Source organism: Pollachius pollachius (assembly GCF_949987615.1).
Source record: "Pollachius pollachius genome assembly, chromosome: 10".
NCBI lineage: Eukaryota > Metazoa > Chordata > Actinopteri > Gadiformes > Gadidae > Pollachius > Pollachius pollachius.
This window is the reverse complement of record NC_136943.1, coordinates 14,148,953-14,166,452: the sequence shown is the minus strand read 5'-3', so window position 1 is coordinate 14,166,452 and position 17,500 is coordinate 14,148,953. Positions and strand designations below refer to the sequence as shown.

The window sequence follows — 17,500 nt, the reverse complement described above, 5'->3', positions numbered from 1 at the left end:
TGTATTTGGTACGTATACGTTAGATGTGTGTTGGATACATAAATGTTAGATGTGTATTTGGTACGTATATGTTAGATGTGTATTTCATACATAAATGTTAGATGTGTATTTGGTACGTATATGTTAGATGTGTATTTGATACATAAATGTTAGATCTGTATTTGGTACGTATATGTTAGATGTGTATTTGATACATAAATGTTAGATGTGTATTTTATACGTATATGTTAGATGTGTATTTGATACGTCTATTTGACATCATATATATCATATATATACGATGCTTTTCTGCGATGCGTGTATCTGATACGTTGTGCATCTATTTCCTGCGTGCGGGGGAGCAGGTGACGGACAGCGGCCACCCCCCCCTCTCCTCCATCTGCGTGGTGAACGTCAACGTGACGGAGCAGAGCCGCTACCCGCCCTCCCTGGTCCCGCTGGAGGTCTTCATCACCACCAAAGGGGGGCTCTTCGCCAACCGAGTCATCGGCCGGCTGCACGCCAGCGACCAGGACCCCCAGGACGTGCTGGCCTACAGCCTGGTCTCAGAGAGCCCCGCTGGGGCCCGCTTCTCCGTCGAAAGGGCCGACGGCAAGATCTGGGCGGACGAGGCCCTGGAGCCCGGCTCGTACGCGCTCAACGTCAGCGTGACCGATGGGAAGTTCAGCGTCTGGACTGGGGTCAAGGTTCACGTGTGGGTGGCAGACCAGCGCGTGCTGGACGCCGGGTTGACCCTCCAGCTGCTGGGGATGACCCCGGGAGAGTTCCTGGGAGATCACTGGAGAGGCCTCCAGCGAAGCCTGGGAGTCGCCCTCGGAGTGCCCCGGCAGGAGCTGCACCTGGCCAGCCTGCAGCATCTACCCCACTCCCAGGTCCTGGAGGCCCTGCTGACCTGGAGGACTCTCGATGGTTCGGTCCAGTCCCTCCCCAATACCCGTCTAGCAGGTGAGCCACCTATCTTATTTCACTATTCATATCATTTTTGGGAAACATTTGCACAGAAGAACAAAAAGAGAAATGGAAGATTTTAGTGGAAAGATAGCAATCATATTATGTTCCAAATCCTACATTTGGCCTGTCCTTTTGCTGTGACACCCACCGTTATTATACTCATTGAGCCTGAAGCAGAAGGTTAGGATAGATTGAATCACGTTATATTTGAGCATGTACGTTTGTAAAAATAATCCCGCTGTGGGTGGCAGGTATTATCTCGGACCTGGAGGACTCCCTGGGGCTCAGCATCCAGAGGGTGAGCCATAACGGGTGCCTGGGGACAGGGTGCCCATCGCGGGGCTGCAGGAACGCTGTACGGCTGGCGGGAGACCGACTCAACCACTACACCACCGCCAGAGCCAGCTTCATCACCCCTCACCACGCCTGGGAAAGTGTGTGTCCGTGTAACGGTATGTACCGGCCCGAAAGAGAGATGGGGATGGCCTGAACACATGAGGAGTTTTCAGCAAAGCGCTGGATGCTAGGTTGGGCGTGGCATGGATGTAGGCGATGTAGCTCAGGAAACTCGGAGACACAGACGTTCATACTGGTTCAAACAGGTTGGCATGTGCGTGTTTGTGTCCTAGGAGGGCGAGGCGGTGGGCAGCGGGGTCCTACAGCACCAGTCTTTTTGTGTTTTATAATGTCAAACAAAGGATGCATTTCGAGAGGTCAGGGTAGTCATTCAATAATCACGTCGACAAACACATACAAGCGTACACAGCGAGCGGTACAAGACCAAAACAAACCAACCACTCAAAATGTGAGTGCATTTTTTATTCCTGATGGGAAATTTAAATTCATTTTCATAATGAATGTATTATATCTAGAATAGCATGTGTCTTAACGTTGGATGTGCGATCAACATCTTGTAAGCAGTGATTCAGTTTAGCGAATCACACAAAGTAATTAGAAATACCTTCCACCTCATTCCTTCCAGGGAAACGTTGTTAATCACATAGTGTGGAAATAATTAAAAAGTGCTACAACAGGAAAAGGCAAAGAACTACAAATATAATATAAAACATATATCTATATACACAATATAAGTAGTAGATGAATGAATGAAACGTTAACCCTGAATTTAAATTTAAACATTCCTGGGAATAGAGGTCAACATTATTTTCCATATATGCTACATTATTGACATTATACCTAAACGGGTCGAGGTGCTAGGGTTAAGACATTTTTATTGGTAACTATGGTATGTATGGTAACTACATACTTGCACTCCTTTCTAAACAACTCTGGGGAAAGGCTTTATTTTAGAGATTATGGGAGACACCTCCAACAAGCTGCCCGTCAGAGAGAAAGAGCGAGACTAGGCAGGGGCAAAGAATTCATAAGGGAGCGGGAAGAGTGATTAATTTTGGTCAAACCTCTTTCCTTAACAATGTGTTGCATGTCTCCATATCTTCTTCCTCTAGTGTGCCAGGCCTGCAGGCTGCACTTTAATTACTGACGTTTAAAACCATTATAATGAGGGCTAAGTGAAAGGCTGCCTTCTTGGACATGCAGTGTAGCAACTCAGTGTAGTTACTGTAGCAACAAAAAATAAAATTTTCTTAGTCACAAGTAAGACGACTCAAATTGAATCGAATAGCGAATAAATTGTCATTTAAAATGTACAGATCCAATGATTCATCTAATCATTGCATTGAACATTACAGTTATATATACATCTCTCTCTCTATCAATCTTCTGTAAAAAAAAAAGAAAATCTGTAACTGCTGCAGATTGAATGTAATTTGGATGGCAGTTGGTGTTGTGTATGGGCATTTTTTTAGGCGCAATGGCCTAATCCTAGCAAGCCACACCAGCATGTTCATATTTAACCCCCCGAGATCCCATATTTCATGTTAATTGCCAACTTCGACTGGGATTAGAACGTCCGTCCTTTTGGTTCCAGGCTCTGCGCTGAGGTTCACGGGCGAGGGCTACGTCAGGTACCTCCACCACATGGACGAGGACTCCCAGGCCTTCCGGCTCTCGCTGAGGTTCAGGACCTTCCAGAAACAGGGGCTCCTCATGGCCACCAACGCCAGCGACTGGGGCACCTTGCAGGTAGGTCTCCACGGTGGACACCACCGCATACACAACGTCTCCTTGTGCGCTACCATCTTGATTGTTTGACCGCAGTGCTCGTTGTTCTTCAAGAACAAGGTGTCCCTCCCCTGACCTCCTGATGTTCTCAGGAGGTCACATCCATGTATATATAAGCCAGAATTCCACTGCGACCCTCCGAAAAGGTCTCACAATTTCAGTGCAACGGCAAAGCATAGGCGCCTGTATTTACACGAGTGTAGTGCATGTCTCCTTGCCGTGCCATCTCCATTGAGCCCTATGGCAATGTATCCAGAGGCATTGCTTTGTGCCATTATTTCAAATCAATGTTTGTGTGGACTTACACTTATGTGTGTGTTCTTTATCCTTAAAGGGTAAACACAATCTAAGTCTGGCGCCGGCAAGCTCGCATCACCGTTTTTTTTACCATGTGGCTATATGTAGACTTTTCTTTATTTTTATAAAACTGACTCTGTTTGGTGCAGATGGGTTTATATGCTGGGTTTTTCTGAGAGAGGATATGTAATTGCTTGAATCGTAATTTCAAAAACCCTGGTGGGGGAAGGTATGAATTGTCCATTGTTTGCTGTTTTTCACATTGAAATAAGCTCTGAGCTTTGTGTTAATCTTTCGTCTGGTAATATGTGGTAGGAGCGCAATATATTGCTTACATTTAAATTCTAGGGAGGGAGTCTTCCTCCTTTCACACTGGGTTTTAGCCAGCTTTTACTCTCCGTCAGTGTCTAAGGTCTAGGGTCGATTGGGGTCTAGGATTAACGGTTGTTTCATGTGGTATGCATGTTGGATGAATCATTTCCGTACACTTAACGCCTGACCATATCTTAGGGGTTGAGCTCATATTAGCAAACAGATTATGAACGATATTGCTGTCTGGACCAAAACTCCCACGGGCGTTCAGTTAGAATAATTTAATTGGTGACCTTTTGTCCTGCAGTGGCATGCCCTGGCTCTGTTGACCTGGGCTGCAATCTATCCTTGGAATCGGTATGAGTGATGAATGCGTTGTCCTATAGTCCATTGTCATCTTAGTTGAGCTGACCCTTCTCTTGTTGCCGATGAGAACCGTTTATTGTGCCACAATAGAAGTGCTCCATGATTTTAATGGAATAATGAAGCATTGATGTTCTCAGCCTCTTGAATAATTCTTTAAAGCGATTATGTAGCCGTGATGTGCAATGGAAACACCACGCCTCACGATGGAATACTAAATCATTCCGATGCAAACTCAAACAGCAACGCCCGGGACTCTGTGGGGGATTAAGAGCTACACTCGGAGCGTGACGTGTCTGCGAAGGGCTCCCTTCCTGTTTTCACAGTGAGGAGGAACGTCAGAAGGACCGGTCAAACGCCGTCTTCAGAGACGTCTCATGCAACTCTTTCCTTTTCTTGTCATCTGAGAGGCTTCCTGATGATACGAGAGACTGTTGATGCTCGTCCACTGAACTCCCTTTGACGCAGCGTGGCAACGCACCTTCAACTTCCCTTGTCTACCAAGCCCTCACATCTCCTCAATAACTCCATCCATTTTGCTTCTGCTAATTCCCTTTCATGTCAACCAGGAAGGTATCACCTCTTGAAATGTAAATGGAAGCCAAGGTAACACAAAGGTGCATCGGTGAACAGGTTGACTTGCCAGAGAGGGGAAAATGGACTCCTCTACAGGAAGTGACAGCTCAGATGTGGAGGTATCAGGGGAGAGCAGATGAAAGATGGCCCTGATAACAGGATCCCAGCATGCCTTAATGCCCTCTTGACTAAAGGAAGCACTTACATACCTACAGACATGCACATGCACGTGCACATACGTTATCTGCTCACACTCTGTCCATTCTATGATTTTTAACTGAAACGCAATAAATTTAAGGGGATGAAAAATGTATTGTCCTTGAGATCTGGTTCCCTTTGCGCCGTTCCTAAAGCAGGTGTTGATTGATTGACCAATAGGAACTCTCCCTGACATCTCAGACTGTCTTTCCACAGTTGGCCAATGGGGAGCTGCAGTTCCAGTATCGCTGTGGCAACGGCCCGCCGGGCTCCCTGGTCTTGCGGGCGGGGCCGGTGTCGGACGGCCGCTGGCACCACCTGCTGCTGGTGGTTAACTCCACCCGCATGTGGCTGACCCTGGACTACAAGCACACCACCTCCAACGCCACCGAGCCCTGCCACATGATGCGCTCCCATGGTGCACTGCTCCTGGCCTCCGCCAGCCCCGACGCCCGCCCCGACACCCCGGGACTCCCGCCCCCTTTCATTGGCTGCCTCGAGGGCCTCGAGTTCAACGGGCAGCCAGTCAAGGCGGGTGAGGCGGGTCAATGGGCAGGGCCCGGCCTCAGGCGGGTCTTCGGGGCGTACCAATGTTGCCACCGGATAGGGGGGTGCTCCCCTGGCCTGTGCCAGAATGAAGGGGTCTGCGAGGAGACGGCTGAGGGAGGTGGGTCTTCGGAGAGTTTGTTCTTTCCAGTTTGTTGACGTAGAAACGTGTGAAATTATTATTATTATTATCACTATATTTATAACAGGCGTTTTAACTTGATTATTTCCCAACATTCATGAGAATTGTATCTCCTTAGTAAGGAGAGGAAAATGTTGCTTACATTGAAACAAAGGATCCATAGGTGGATTGTAGCGGTATGACATACTGCATATCTGAATGAATTCTCTCTGTGCGACAAAGAGGAAACCTCAATCAGAGGCTCAGTATTTGCATTGTGTTTGCATTATTTAAGAAAATCCAAGAGACATCTTGTGCTTTGACTCCTTCCATTAATGAAAGAGAGGCTTGGTAAGCACAGCGGCATCAGCATCTATTTGTAAAATGTGAATACGGTGGAGACTATTGCCGTTCTTCCTGGCAGTCGGGTTATAAAAGTATTAAAGGAAAGCCTAGTCGGATTTTGATCCATGCTCTACTGAGGCAACATAGCAATCCGCGTAAGCCCCTCAGGGAACAACTCACACAGCTTCAGAGATGGCGTTCATTCTGAAGCTGTGTGTTTGTGGCGCGGTTCACCTGGGGTTCTTAGAAGACCTGCTAGCCTGACGCTATGGGAGGAGGGCTAGCATGTTAACCTCAGCACCCTAGAAAAATATTTCTAGGGTGTAAAATATTATTATCAAAGAAATATATTTTCCATATTAAATGATGATATATAATAGAAGTATAATGCAATATACAATTCATTCCTATATTATACATTTATCTATACTCACTGAACAGATGTCATTACATAAGGACCTTAAACAAGGACTATAAAGTATATCATGGGGTTAGATCAAATAAACCTACGCCAACCACACAATACCAAGAGCGACTTGGTCTGTGTGTCCAACCTGATAATGAACCATACTTTCACCCAGAACACCGCCTCGTCTTGGGGGGCCCCTGGGGATGCAGACTCTAAAACTTTTGGGTTGGTGTTTGATCTCTCTTCCAGAGCCGCAGTGCCGTTGTCCCGGGAACTACCACGGCCCGCATTGCTCGCTCACAGACAACCCCTGCGTGTCCCAGCCGTGCACACACGGGGCCATGTGCACGCCCAAGCCCGTGGGATACTTCTGCAACTGCTCCCAGGACATCCCTGGTGCACGGTGAGACACACTGGGAAAGGATACGGACATTTTCCATACATACAGTCACTATAAACATACACGTATTACATACACACACACGCAAACACAGACTGCATTGAAATCATTAAACATGCCCAGAGACAAGCACACACACACACACACACACACACACACACACACACACACACACACACTCACACACTGCGCACACTGCACACACACACACACACACACACACACATTGCACACACACTGCACACACACACACACACACACACACACACACACACACACACACACACACACACACTGCACAATCTAGTGTCTCATCTCCTATGGGCTCCATTAAAACTTCCTGAAGCAAGATCTGCATATTGCTTAGTGGCCATTCCTCTATGCTGGTCTTTGGCCCGCTCCATTAGCCTAGCGCATGGCACTAAGACATATGCATTATCCAGATGCAGTGACTTGCTGGCTATGTGGTACTCTGGCTAGCATGTAATTATAGGAATAAATGATCCATCCCATTCTCCTGTCGTAAAGTCCTTCAAATACTGAAATAAAAATATGTTTCTGGTTATTCATTCAGCAAAGCTGTAGAGAGGCTGAAATGTGCATTCCTTCTACCCATTATTAGATGACAAAGGCATTACAGACCCTGAACTATTGGCCTGTATTGGTGACTGGAGATACCCAGAGCTAGAGTAACAATGACTTCCTCAGTTGTTCTGATTGAAGCGTGGACTGTGTATACAGGGACACAACGCAGCAAAGGGAAGGCATTTCATTATAGCCTGCACAGCTACCACAATCCACTCTACGACCTTCCTACTGTGTCCCATTAGAATCAAATAAGGACAGTTTAGAGTAGGACATTCAGAAAGGTTGACGCTTTCAAAGTGATGTCCAATTGATAACGATCAATGCATGCAATAAAAATCCCAGTTACCACAGAAATGACTGTGTTGCACATGCACATTTCAACACAAAAAACGTTTATCATCAAATTAAATCAGGAGATTCTCCAAGCTAGTATATGGACCCATTAAAATCAGTAACATCTCAGTTTGTAGATTAGCAACACAACCAGTGTTAGGAAAATGGAACCTCAACATGCGTTGAAAGCCAGGTCACTAAAACTTTCAAGCTTTAAAATACATATTAAAAGGAAGTTGGTTTGGGGTGTTCAGTGGTCCTTTCTCTGACTTCTCTCCACTGTCTTGGCGCCATGCTGGCTTTCCCCAGGGAGCTGCAAAACGGAGAGAAAAATTCACTGTCAGGCTTGCCTGGAGTGCTCAACAGTAGCAGTAAATATCAAATGGATGGCCATTCACTCGGCGGGCTCGGCTATGTGTCTGTGCAGCGCAGATAAAAGAACTTGGGAAATCAGCTGTCTTACATTCTGTTTGGTCTCTAGTTGCCAAAATTGAACCGCCGCTCTCCCGCCAAGAATCTGCTCTTGTCCTGGTTGTCTCTCCACTTCCATGTTGTTGTTGTTGTTGTTGTTGTTGTCAACAACAACACTTGGCTTCAAACTGTTCTGTAATGGGCACACTTAACTTTATACATCATGTCAGGCTTTCTCTTAAGCAAAACTTACAATTAAATAATGTGTTTTGGCCAGTAAAGTCTAGCTAGGAGGGGAGACAATTTATCAACATGGTTACGGCCAAGGGCACCTTGGAAAGTTGAAAGTTGAAAGTTTCTTTTAAACTAGTAGCGTTGTTTGGAATGAGTGTTAATGATCGATAATCTATCAGAAATTCATGACACAAAGTGGCGTTTCATCAACATGGTTACGGCCAAGGGCACCTATGTGAAAGTTTCTTTTAAATTAGGAGCGTTGTTTGGAATGAGTGTTAATGATCGATAATCTATCAGAAATTCATGACACAAAGTGGCGTTTTAGGGTCCAGGAAGCCTAACACTCTCTTTGACAACATTAACCATTACCTTGATGGAGCTTCGCACATCCACACCTCTGTGGCGGTAGCGTTAGCATCCTGCCGTTGGCGTGCCTACAACTAGACCTGAGTTAAGAATAGATCAGAGGCAGAGTCCAGCATTCAATAACTGATCGGAGGAGACTGGCAAAAAACATTTTAGCAACTGTAACAAAAATAGCGTAGATTCCTACGTCCAACATCATAGAAGATATACTAAGTTCAGGACACACGATAAATAACTCAGAATGAATAACTCGGTTTCACAGGGTTAAGGAAAACAATTGCTCACCCAAAGACCAGGCCATATAACGTGAGTCTAACAGTTTGCCTCTGTACTCCTGATAGGTGCCACAACCTGATTGATGGATGTTCACCCAGCCCCTGCGGAGGAGGGCATGGCTGCAAGTTAATTGAGGGGTACGCCCACTGTGACCCTCTGCCCCTGGTAGGTTCCACCTCCACCTCCACCGACTCAATAAACCTTTCTCTGTTTCCACCTATCCTATGGTCTGATATAAATGACTCAGTATTTTGTATTGATTTAGCCATTTGGCAGACATCTTTACCCAAAGCGACCTACAGAGATTTCAGATACATGTCATAGGAGAGCAGGGAAGGGTTAAAGGTGACATATTATACCACCAGATGGAGTGTGATAAGCCATTACAAGCCGTTTTGAAAACCTGCCTCTTCTGACATCACAAGTGGGCGTGTCCACCTAGATGTATGAGGGATAGATGAGCAATGTTTGCTACACTCCACTGGGTAGGCTGGTAAGAATGTATCCAGCACACAACTAGGTGGACACGCCCAGTTGTGATATGAGAAGAAGATTTGCAAAACGGCTTGGAATGGCTAATCACACTCACACCTGGTGGTATAATATCACCTTTAAGGCATATTGATCACAGGATGCCAACAGGTCGACTGCATAAATTAGACAACCTACGCTAATCAATGAATCAACTGTCAGTCTAGGGCTAATAAGTCGACCAATGAATCAATCAAACCATGAACTCAGCGATCGATCACTGTCACCCGTCCAGGTGTCGACTATGATTGGCATGGTGGAGATCATGGAGATCTGCGCCAGCGTTCTGGGCCTGCTCCTCCTCGTCGCCGTCTTCGTGTGCGTGCGGAAGCGCTACGTCAGCCACAATAAGAAGAAACCTGAGTGTGTCCAGGACTCCAACGGGTAGGGACACCAACAGCTTTTGTGCTTTCACCCTTGGCCATCAGTGCGTCTCAACCTGAGGGTCGCGACCCAGAAGCGGGTCCCAGCCGGGGACCCGATGGGTCTCCCAATGGCCAAAAATGATAGCTACATCTTTGATATGTGCTGACCTTTACCCTTCAGCATTTTTTAATCAAATATGTACCTAGAATGTATCCATCAAACACATACACACTGGGCGATGATAACGTCATTACAACAAACATCTGCATGAAGCAAACAATTTCTCTGCTCCCATGTTGATTTGAATATTGAAAACTTGAAAAATGCTCTTAACATTACATTATGAACGGATGAAAAATGTGGGATTCATTGCGATTAACTATGAACACTCATGCGATTAGTCGTGATTAAATATCTGAGTGGACAGCCCTAATGATGAGTGCACAAGCCAGCCATCCCCACGTCTGCATTCCAGGCGACACGGGGGTTTGAACCCCTGCTGTGCGATAACTGCTAGAAATAAACATCCAAGGAGGTCGGGGGCTGTCACAGGAACTGGTCTTCATCGAACTGGCTTTTGAATTCCGCTGGTTTTCTTGTTCCTCCCAGCTACTCCCAGCCCAGTCTGACCAAGAGCATGATGAAAGACCACCAGGAGGGGTACCCCATGGAGATGAGCTCCTTGGCACACGCCACCACCACCAACGACCTGGACAGCACCCCCTTCAGGTCACTGCGGCCCCGCAGCCAGATCATCTCCGCGGGTGGCGGGGTCCCCTCCTGCCCAAGGCCTCAGGGGCCCGTGGTGTGTAGCGTGGCCCCCAACCTCCCAGCCAGACCCCCGTCCAGCTCCGACAACGACTCCATCAGGAAGAACCAGTGGGACATGGACTACGAAGGTAGAGTGAGTGTGTGTGTGTGTGTGTGTGTGTGTGTGTGTGTGTGTGTCTGCGTGTGTGTATGTGTGTGTGTGTGTGTGTATTTGGTTGGGTCGGGTGAGAGGGACAGAGAGAGAGAGTGTGTGTGTGTGTGTGTGAGTGTGTGTGTGTGTCTGTAGCAATGAAGCAAATCTGTGTTTGAGTGTTTGCATGAATCCATCAAATGCTTTAATTTGCTATTTCATAATTAAGAGGTATGTGGAGCTGTAAAGGTCCCAGGGTGATTGGGAAGGTGATCCAGGGGACGAATGCCTGGTTTTGACAGCTGGCACCTGCACAGCGCTTAGACAGTAGTAGGCCTACTGAGTGGGGGACACATCCAGGATCTAGCCCTCCCCCTCTGAGGCTCGTCTGCGTTCATGCGGGCCCCTTTTTTTCTCTCTTGTCTCTCACTCGCAACATATCTCCATCTACTCACCTCTCCCTCTCACTAGATCCCCCTCTCTCTGTTCCCCTCTCTCTCTTTCTCTCTGTGCATCCCCCTCTCTCTCTACCTCTCCATCCCATTATCGCTCTTCCTCCCTCTCCCTCTCATTATCTCGCTCTCTCGCTCTCTCTGTCCATCTCTCTCAGTCTCGTTACCATCCGTTCTATAATCCTCTGTCGTTTTTTAACGGGTCCTATCAGATCTCAGGTAGAGTCAAGCATTGCTTGGCACACGCTCCACCGAACACCATGCATAGGGGCCGGGGGTGAACCTGGTGAGGACTTGGTAGGGGGATGGGGGGGCCTGTTTTACGAGCCTTTGATCCTCTCGTCTCTACGGAGAACCATTCCCAAGGCATTTGCCTCCTTGGCATCCCATTCATCCCAGGGTTCGAGCCGGAGCAGGGGGGAGGGGGAGGGACCTTACGTTTGATCCTCAAGGTCGTCTCTTGCTTCCCTGCTTGCTTCTTGCTTCCATGCATTAGGACAACAAGTTGTCCTGGTTTACACCAAACACAACCTAGGCTTTTGAGAAGCAACTTTATTTTTACTTTTATTGAGGAATGTTTTCAAAGGCAAGGAAATTAATGAAAACCAAATCGTCAAATGTGATGTTCTAAAGGTGCGTTTGCAGCCAAAACGAAGAAATCATCCGAATAGCACGGCGTAAGATTTGCTGAATTGCAAAATAGATAAACAATGCAAACTTTGCCTTCGCCTTGAATTATTTGAACTTTCCGCAAAATTCACATGAAGCTGTGTATTGAAAGCCTGTCAGTGTTGAGATTCTCTCAACTTCACTCACGTCCTGACTCCTGATTAAATCACAAAAGCAGATATTTGCTTTGCTTTTGGTTTGACAACGGCTTAAATCGTCTTATAAGCCTAGAAGGACAGCTGAAGGCAATAACTTGGTGTTTGGTGAGAGCACCATGGACGAAAGCAGCCATAAAACAATAAAATGATTTATCTTGTCTCTCAATCTTTATATATATTTCTTCTTTTTCTATCGGTATTGCATCTTTGCTCCTCATCATACAGCAATAGGAATGATGACAATAGATCCATCCACAGCAGTTTCATCAGGCGTGTAAAAGCGGCCTGATATCTCCTCGCGTCTTAATCTCCTTAATATGAGATGATATAGATATAGAAAAAGGAAATAGATTTAACTCCCTGCCAATTGAATTAAACCCAATATTGTTAATACTTGTTATTATTACGGGACGATGTAATGAAGAGGGTAACCCAGCGATGTGTCTCCCCGTCTGCCCCCCCCCCCCCAGTGTACCCGGCCGACCCGGACTACTTCGGCCGTCCCGGCGCGCGGGGCTTCCCCCAGTTCGACATCGTGGACGACACCTACTCCACCGGCACCGCCGACTCCCGCCGCAACTCCCGCTTCGGGGGCTTCCCCTTCCCCCTTGAGCGCAGCGACCGCCGGGCCCCGCTGCCGCCCTGCTATAGCAACCAGAACCTGGACGACTTCCTGGGGCCGGACGGCCTGCCGCTGCCCAGCGCCCAGTGTCCCAACGAGTACACGGCCATCAGCTACTACCCCAGCCCGCACACGCGCAGCCTCGACAACGTGTCGGGCGGCTACAAGAGACTCAGCATGCGTCTGAGCATGGCCATGCCGTCGTACGCCGAGGACAACAGCCTGCCACCGCTGCCCTCGCCGCCGCCGCCGCCGCCGCCCATAAACGGCACCAAGGCCCAGGCCCGGCCCGCGGGGCAGACCCCCCGGGTCTCCTACGGGGGCTTGGACCTGGTGGAGAGCGACTACGGTAGCTCCGAGGAGGTCATGTTCTAGTGGGGACGTTTTGTTCTCTTTGAGTCTCGCCCGAGGCAGACAGGACGCAGGGTGAACCGGGGCGGTTGGTTGGAGGTTCGCAAACATTTCTCTGCCTGAGGGAGACTTCAAACCTCCTTCACCAGAACGGTGTTAGCGACAGCTGATGGCTGACAACAAAGGAGAAGAGATCTGCTGCTCTTCATAACAGAGTCACAAAGAAAAGTGTAGCAGACGGTTACAGAAGTAGTTTGAGTTTTCAGCTCAGAAGCCAGCCCCTGCTATAACGCACCCTTTGTGTCTGCTCAATCCCCCCCCACCAAGTGGGAATGAATGAACCATTGATTACCATTTAGGAAATGCATTGTTTTTTTTTGTTACATCGGCAGTAGTGGAAACCACGTAGAAACCACTTGCAGGGGTCATAGTGGCCTGAATGAAAAAACCCTTCAATTAAGTCCATTCCATGTATCCATATGTTATGTTTGTTCTATGAATTAGTGATGCGTGTGCTCTGAGTTAAATATGTTTGTGCTTTGATGCAAAAGCGGGATTTGGATTGATTTGGATGGTTTGGATGTTGTTGCTCTGGCAGTGGCTGCTACCGGCTCTTAAAGAATTTGGATTATAAAAATCCTTTGTCGATCTCGTCGTCAGGGATGGTCGCATTTCAAGAAAGAATTTACATAGCTTGTGTTTGCATTTGTATGATTCATATCTTTGGAAAAGGAAATATAAATGGAAATTGCAGAGCTAAAAAGGGGGGGGGGGGGGGATGTATCTTCTACACGTTTCTATAGCACATCTGGACTTAAGTGAATTACATTTCATTCTGAAACATTTCATAGAATGGCCTGTCCTTGGGGTTGAATAACACGGGGCTGGATCCTCGTGGGTATCTTAGAGAAAACATTCATACCCAGGACTAAATAAGTGTTGGAATAGATGTGTTGCCTCTGTAAATATCAAAGCTTTTATTTTCTACTGTATTCTTGTTATTTCCTCGATTTTTTTAATTGGTGTGCGATGGTGAACTGTGTTTAGTTACAGTAGTAGATAAACGTATTCGCACAAAAAGGGAGCTACTCAGCAATAGATCAAATAAATTCCCGCCCCCCACCTCATAGCTCGATATCAGCTCAGGAACCCCAAAGAAAACCAGTTCAAAGCTCTGGAGTATTGTTGATTAAATAAGAGGTCTTGTTTACTTGAGCCCATGCATACAAGCCCCATTAATACGGCTGATCAAGTACCTCTTCCAGAGACACCAAAACAGAAATGTTTTGAACTATCATCGTTGAACATTATTAGTCATATTAAAGTGGTCAGGTTTAATATTGTAGTAGCCTAGGCGTCTTAAAAGGAAAGTAACTGATAATTTCTATGTGAACATTATTGATCATCAACCATTTAACATTTAACAAATGCATCAGTTGTAGATACACTTATTTCACTAAGTTAACGTTTTTTAGGCATATCAAGGACAATTTTAGATCTTCTCAGGTACCCTTAATGGTACGCATACTCTGTGGAGGTGACTAATCAGAAAAAGATCTTTGGACCTACCTGTGTGCACGATGCCCTTTGATGTTATCTAATCCATGTAGTTAAAACATACAACAAGCACACATAAATTACACATCTATTTCATTTTGGCAATAAAACAAAGGTCTGTGGAGATGTGTTTATGGACCTTATGCTTACTGTTTTGGATGTCCGTGTTGGTAGCTGTTGTGCATAGGATCGGGTCAACTGAATGTACTTTACTTGTGTTTTGATTGTTGACTTTTGTGTAACCAATGTGGGGTACAACAAGCTCCATGTTTTGGTTTGTTCTTCTCTGTGAGAGATGTTATTAATGCTGTCTACATTTTGTTTTGTTTGTCAATATTGTAAAAGAATGAATAAAGATATAAAATAAAGATATATAAATAAAAATATACATGGAATTTTGGAAAGTGCAAGACTTCAACTCGAACAAGGAAAGAGAACCAAAGTTTAAGAATTTTATTTAGAAGGGTTAGGGTTAACCCTTTAACAAAATAATTAAAAAGCTGAGCTGGTCTGCAGAACACCTGCTTTTCCAGGTTTGGCACACATCTTTTATAACACCGCTTCTGTGATTCCTCCCATGAGCTCCAAGCCAGGGTTGTTCTCAAACAATCCCAATGCATAGCTTCACCACAAACCAACTTCTGTCATTTTCGTTATTCTGGGATTTGTGCCATATCATCGTCTGAACATTCTCTATTTTTGTATCAGACACTTTCATCAATGTGCCATTCACATATCTTGTTATTAAAGCCCTGAAGACTAGACTTTTCACGCCACCAATTCTGTCTGAGCAACTGCTTTATGTCACCTTGGTTACTTACCAAGCCTGAATATTAATACCGTTGGCAAATCTCTCAATCTCCCAGGAGATTGTGTTTTTCCACGGTTATGTCATTCATATAGCATGTAAGGCTGTAAGAGGCTGTCTAAGATATTGATTATAATCCTTCTAAGGGTATAGTAAAAATGGTAGGGACTGTTCTGATCCACGACTTTCCACAGCAAGCATCAGAAAGAAGTTGCTGAATGAAGTTACAGGTAAAGGCCTAGCAGAGGGTGCATTTACACACACTTGGCTTCATCCCTGGGTACTGTAGCGGCGCAATCCAAGGAATTTTCAATAGTAAGAGGCTGGATGTGCAGTTGGGCGTAGCTATATGTTACGCAAAGCGAGCCGAAGGCCGCAATGGAAGGAATTGCAAAAGTTGTAACTTTTGGTTAAATCTCGAGGCGTCGGAAATGAATAAGGGGAAAGGTATGCCTATATGGAAATAGAACAGAAACATAAATCTGTTTGTTAGTATCCCACAACCTGACACCAACCTAAAAGGACATCAAAGACCTGAAAGAAGGGAAGAATGCATACAGGTTGCTAATAATGTTGTTGTGATATAATATGCTTAAAATCTAAATTGGTTTCAAACTTGTAAGTAGATTCTTATATGGCAGTGTTTCAAATAATATTATGTATACTAATACAATAAGCGCAGCATTGTGTTCTTGTGCAGATAGTGGATGGGGAATTGGAATGAACAGTCGCTATTATTTGTGTAGAACCAATGCAAGGTCTAAACTCGTCTAATTTGTCTATATTACCGTCACTCATACATTGACATACATCTTTAAGATATAAACTACAGATGTCGCCGAATGTGCATTTTCTGAAGAAAATGTGGGTGGTTTCGTAAGAGCACGCTCGTTGTGTGAGGAATACTCCGTGAGCATGCTGACATGCTAGCAAGGCTAATGAGAGAGAGAGCACTACAAGCTTCAAGTCCCTGGGCCGCTTCGAAGCTGACTTGTGATTGGTTGAACAATATGGCTAATTTATTTTATTTGATTGCGAGTTATAGCGCCCCCTGTGGCTAAGGAGGTACTTTACGTTTTGGAGGCCTGCTTATGCACGCAACGTGCATGTTACGAGCTATACCTACCGGACTCTGATTCTGTTAGCCAGCCCGTAACTCATCGTCTCTCCCTACGTGTTGCATTGAACACTAAGCAGGGACCTGAACTTCCCTGGGGGAGTGTGATCTAACTTATCTCGGTGGTTAGGTGTGAGGCACTCACCACTGGACCACAGTCATCTCATGAGAACACTCTGGGTAATTTGGGTTTACGGTTCAGTTTTATCGATTTATTCAAGGTTTTTAAAAATATTCAAGGTACAGCAAAGTATATCTCGACAGCAAAACAATTCAGCATGTCAAAAAAGGCACAAGATAACAAGTTTCAGATTCTGTAATAAAACGACTCCTACCAGGTGTTCAGGTTTGGAGTGGTTGATTTACGCATTTTTGCTCCATTTACTTTCAATATAAAATATTGTAGGAGTAGATAATTATGCAAAAAATATGGCGGTAGAAAAGGTAAAAAAAATAATAACACACATGATTACAATTGTGTGGCATGCTTTGCAACCACACTCTAAATTTATGCATCAGCGTTTCTGAACTGTGCAAGGACTCTAATAATTGACGTTTCAAGAAGTTGCCTCCAGGCCTACTACAAAAGATCAAGCTAAGCGTTACAAGGCCAAGAACGTCTTCCTAGTGTGATTGCACATAAAGAAGAAAGACAGCCTGCAGCAGTGGTCAGAGGCCAGGGCTGATCGAAACAACAATGTTGCTGAGCAAGATATCTTTCTTTAACATTCTCATTGCCGCTTACTTGAAATGCTTGAATATGCACATAGCTTTACTGCTAATTTCACACGTGCACAAAAATTGATTTGTAGGGGGGGGCTGGTGTGTGTGAGAGAGAGAGAGAGGGAGAGAGAGGGTGGATGAGGCATTGAGTGAGAGAGAGCAGGATATCTTTGTGACAGAGCAGTGTGCTATTCCACTGACACATATGTACCAGTAGGCCCACCTGGGCAGGAGGCTCTGAGACAGAACTGACACAAACCTGAGCATGCAAAACCATAGCCGCAGGGCAGCACAGCACAGACACACAAGTATGTAGAAAAGTGTGCACACATGCTGTGCATGCACACACACACATACACGAACACAGACAC

General features: G+C 45.7%; 1 protein-coding gene across 1 annotated transcript in view; it reads left to right on the top strand.

Moving 5' to 3' along the window:
• Window positions 1–14,869, top strand: part of fat2 (FAT atypical cadherin 2) — a 58,941-nt gene extending 44,072 nt beyond the window's left edge. Inside the window, exons 21-29 of the mRNA XM_079745151.1 lie at window positions 345–945; window positions 1,203–1,403; window positions 2,903–3,057; window positions 5,059–5,509; window positions 6,513–6,666; window positions 8,940–9,039; window positions 9,641–9,789; window positions 10,381–10,670; window positions 12,422–14,869. Coding sequence (XP_079601277.1) covers window positions 345–945; window positions 1,203–1,403; window positions 2,903–3,057; window positions 5,059–5,509; window positions 6,513–6,666; window positions 8,940–9,039; window positions 9,641–9,789; window positions 10,381–10,670; window positions 12,422–12,948 — 2,628 coding nt within the window. The 3' untranslated portion in view covers window positions 12,949–14,869. The remainder of the gene's footprint in view (window positions 1–344; window positions 946–1,202; window positions 1,404–2,902; window positions 3,058–5,058; window positions 5,510–6,512; window positions 6,667–8,939; window positions 9,040–9,640; window positions 9,790–10,380; window positions 10,671–12,421) is intronic.
• The last annotated feature ends 2,631 nt before the right edge of the window (window positions 14,870–17,500 follow it).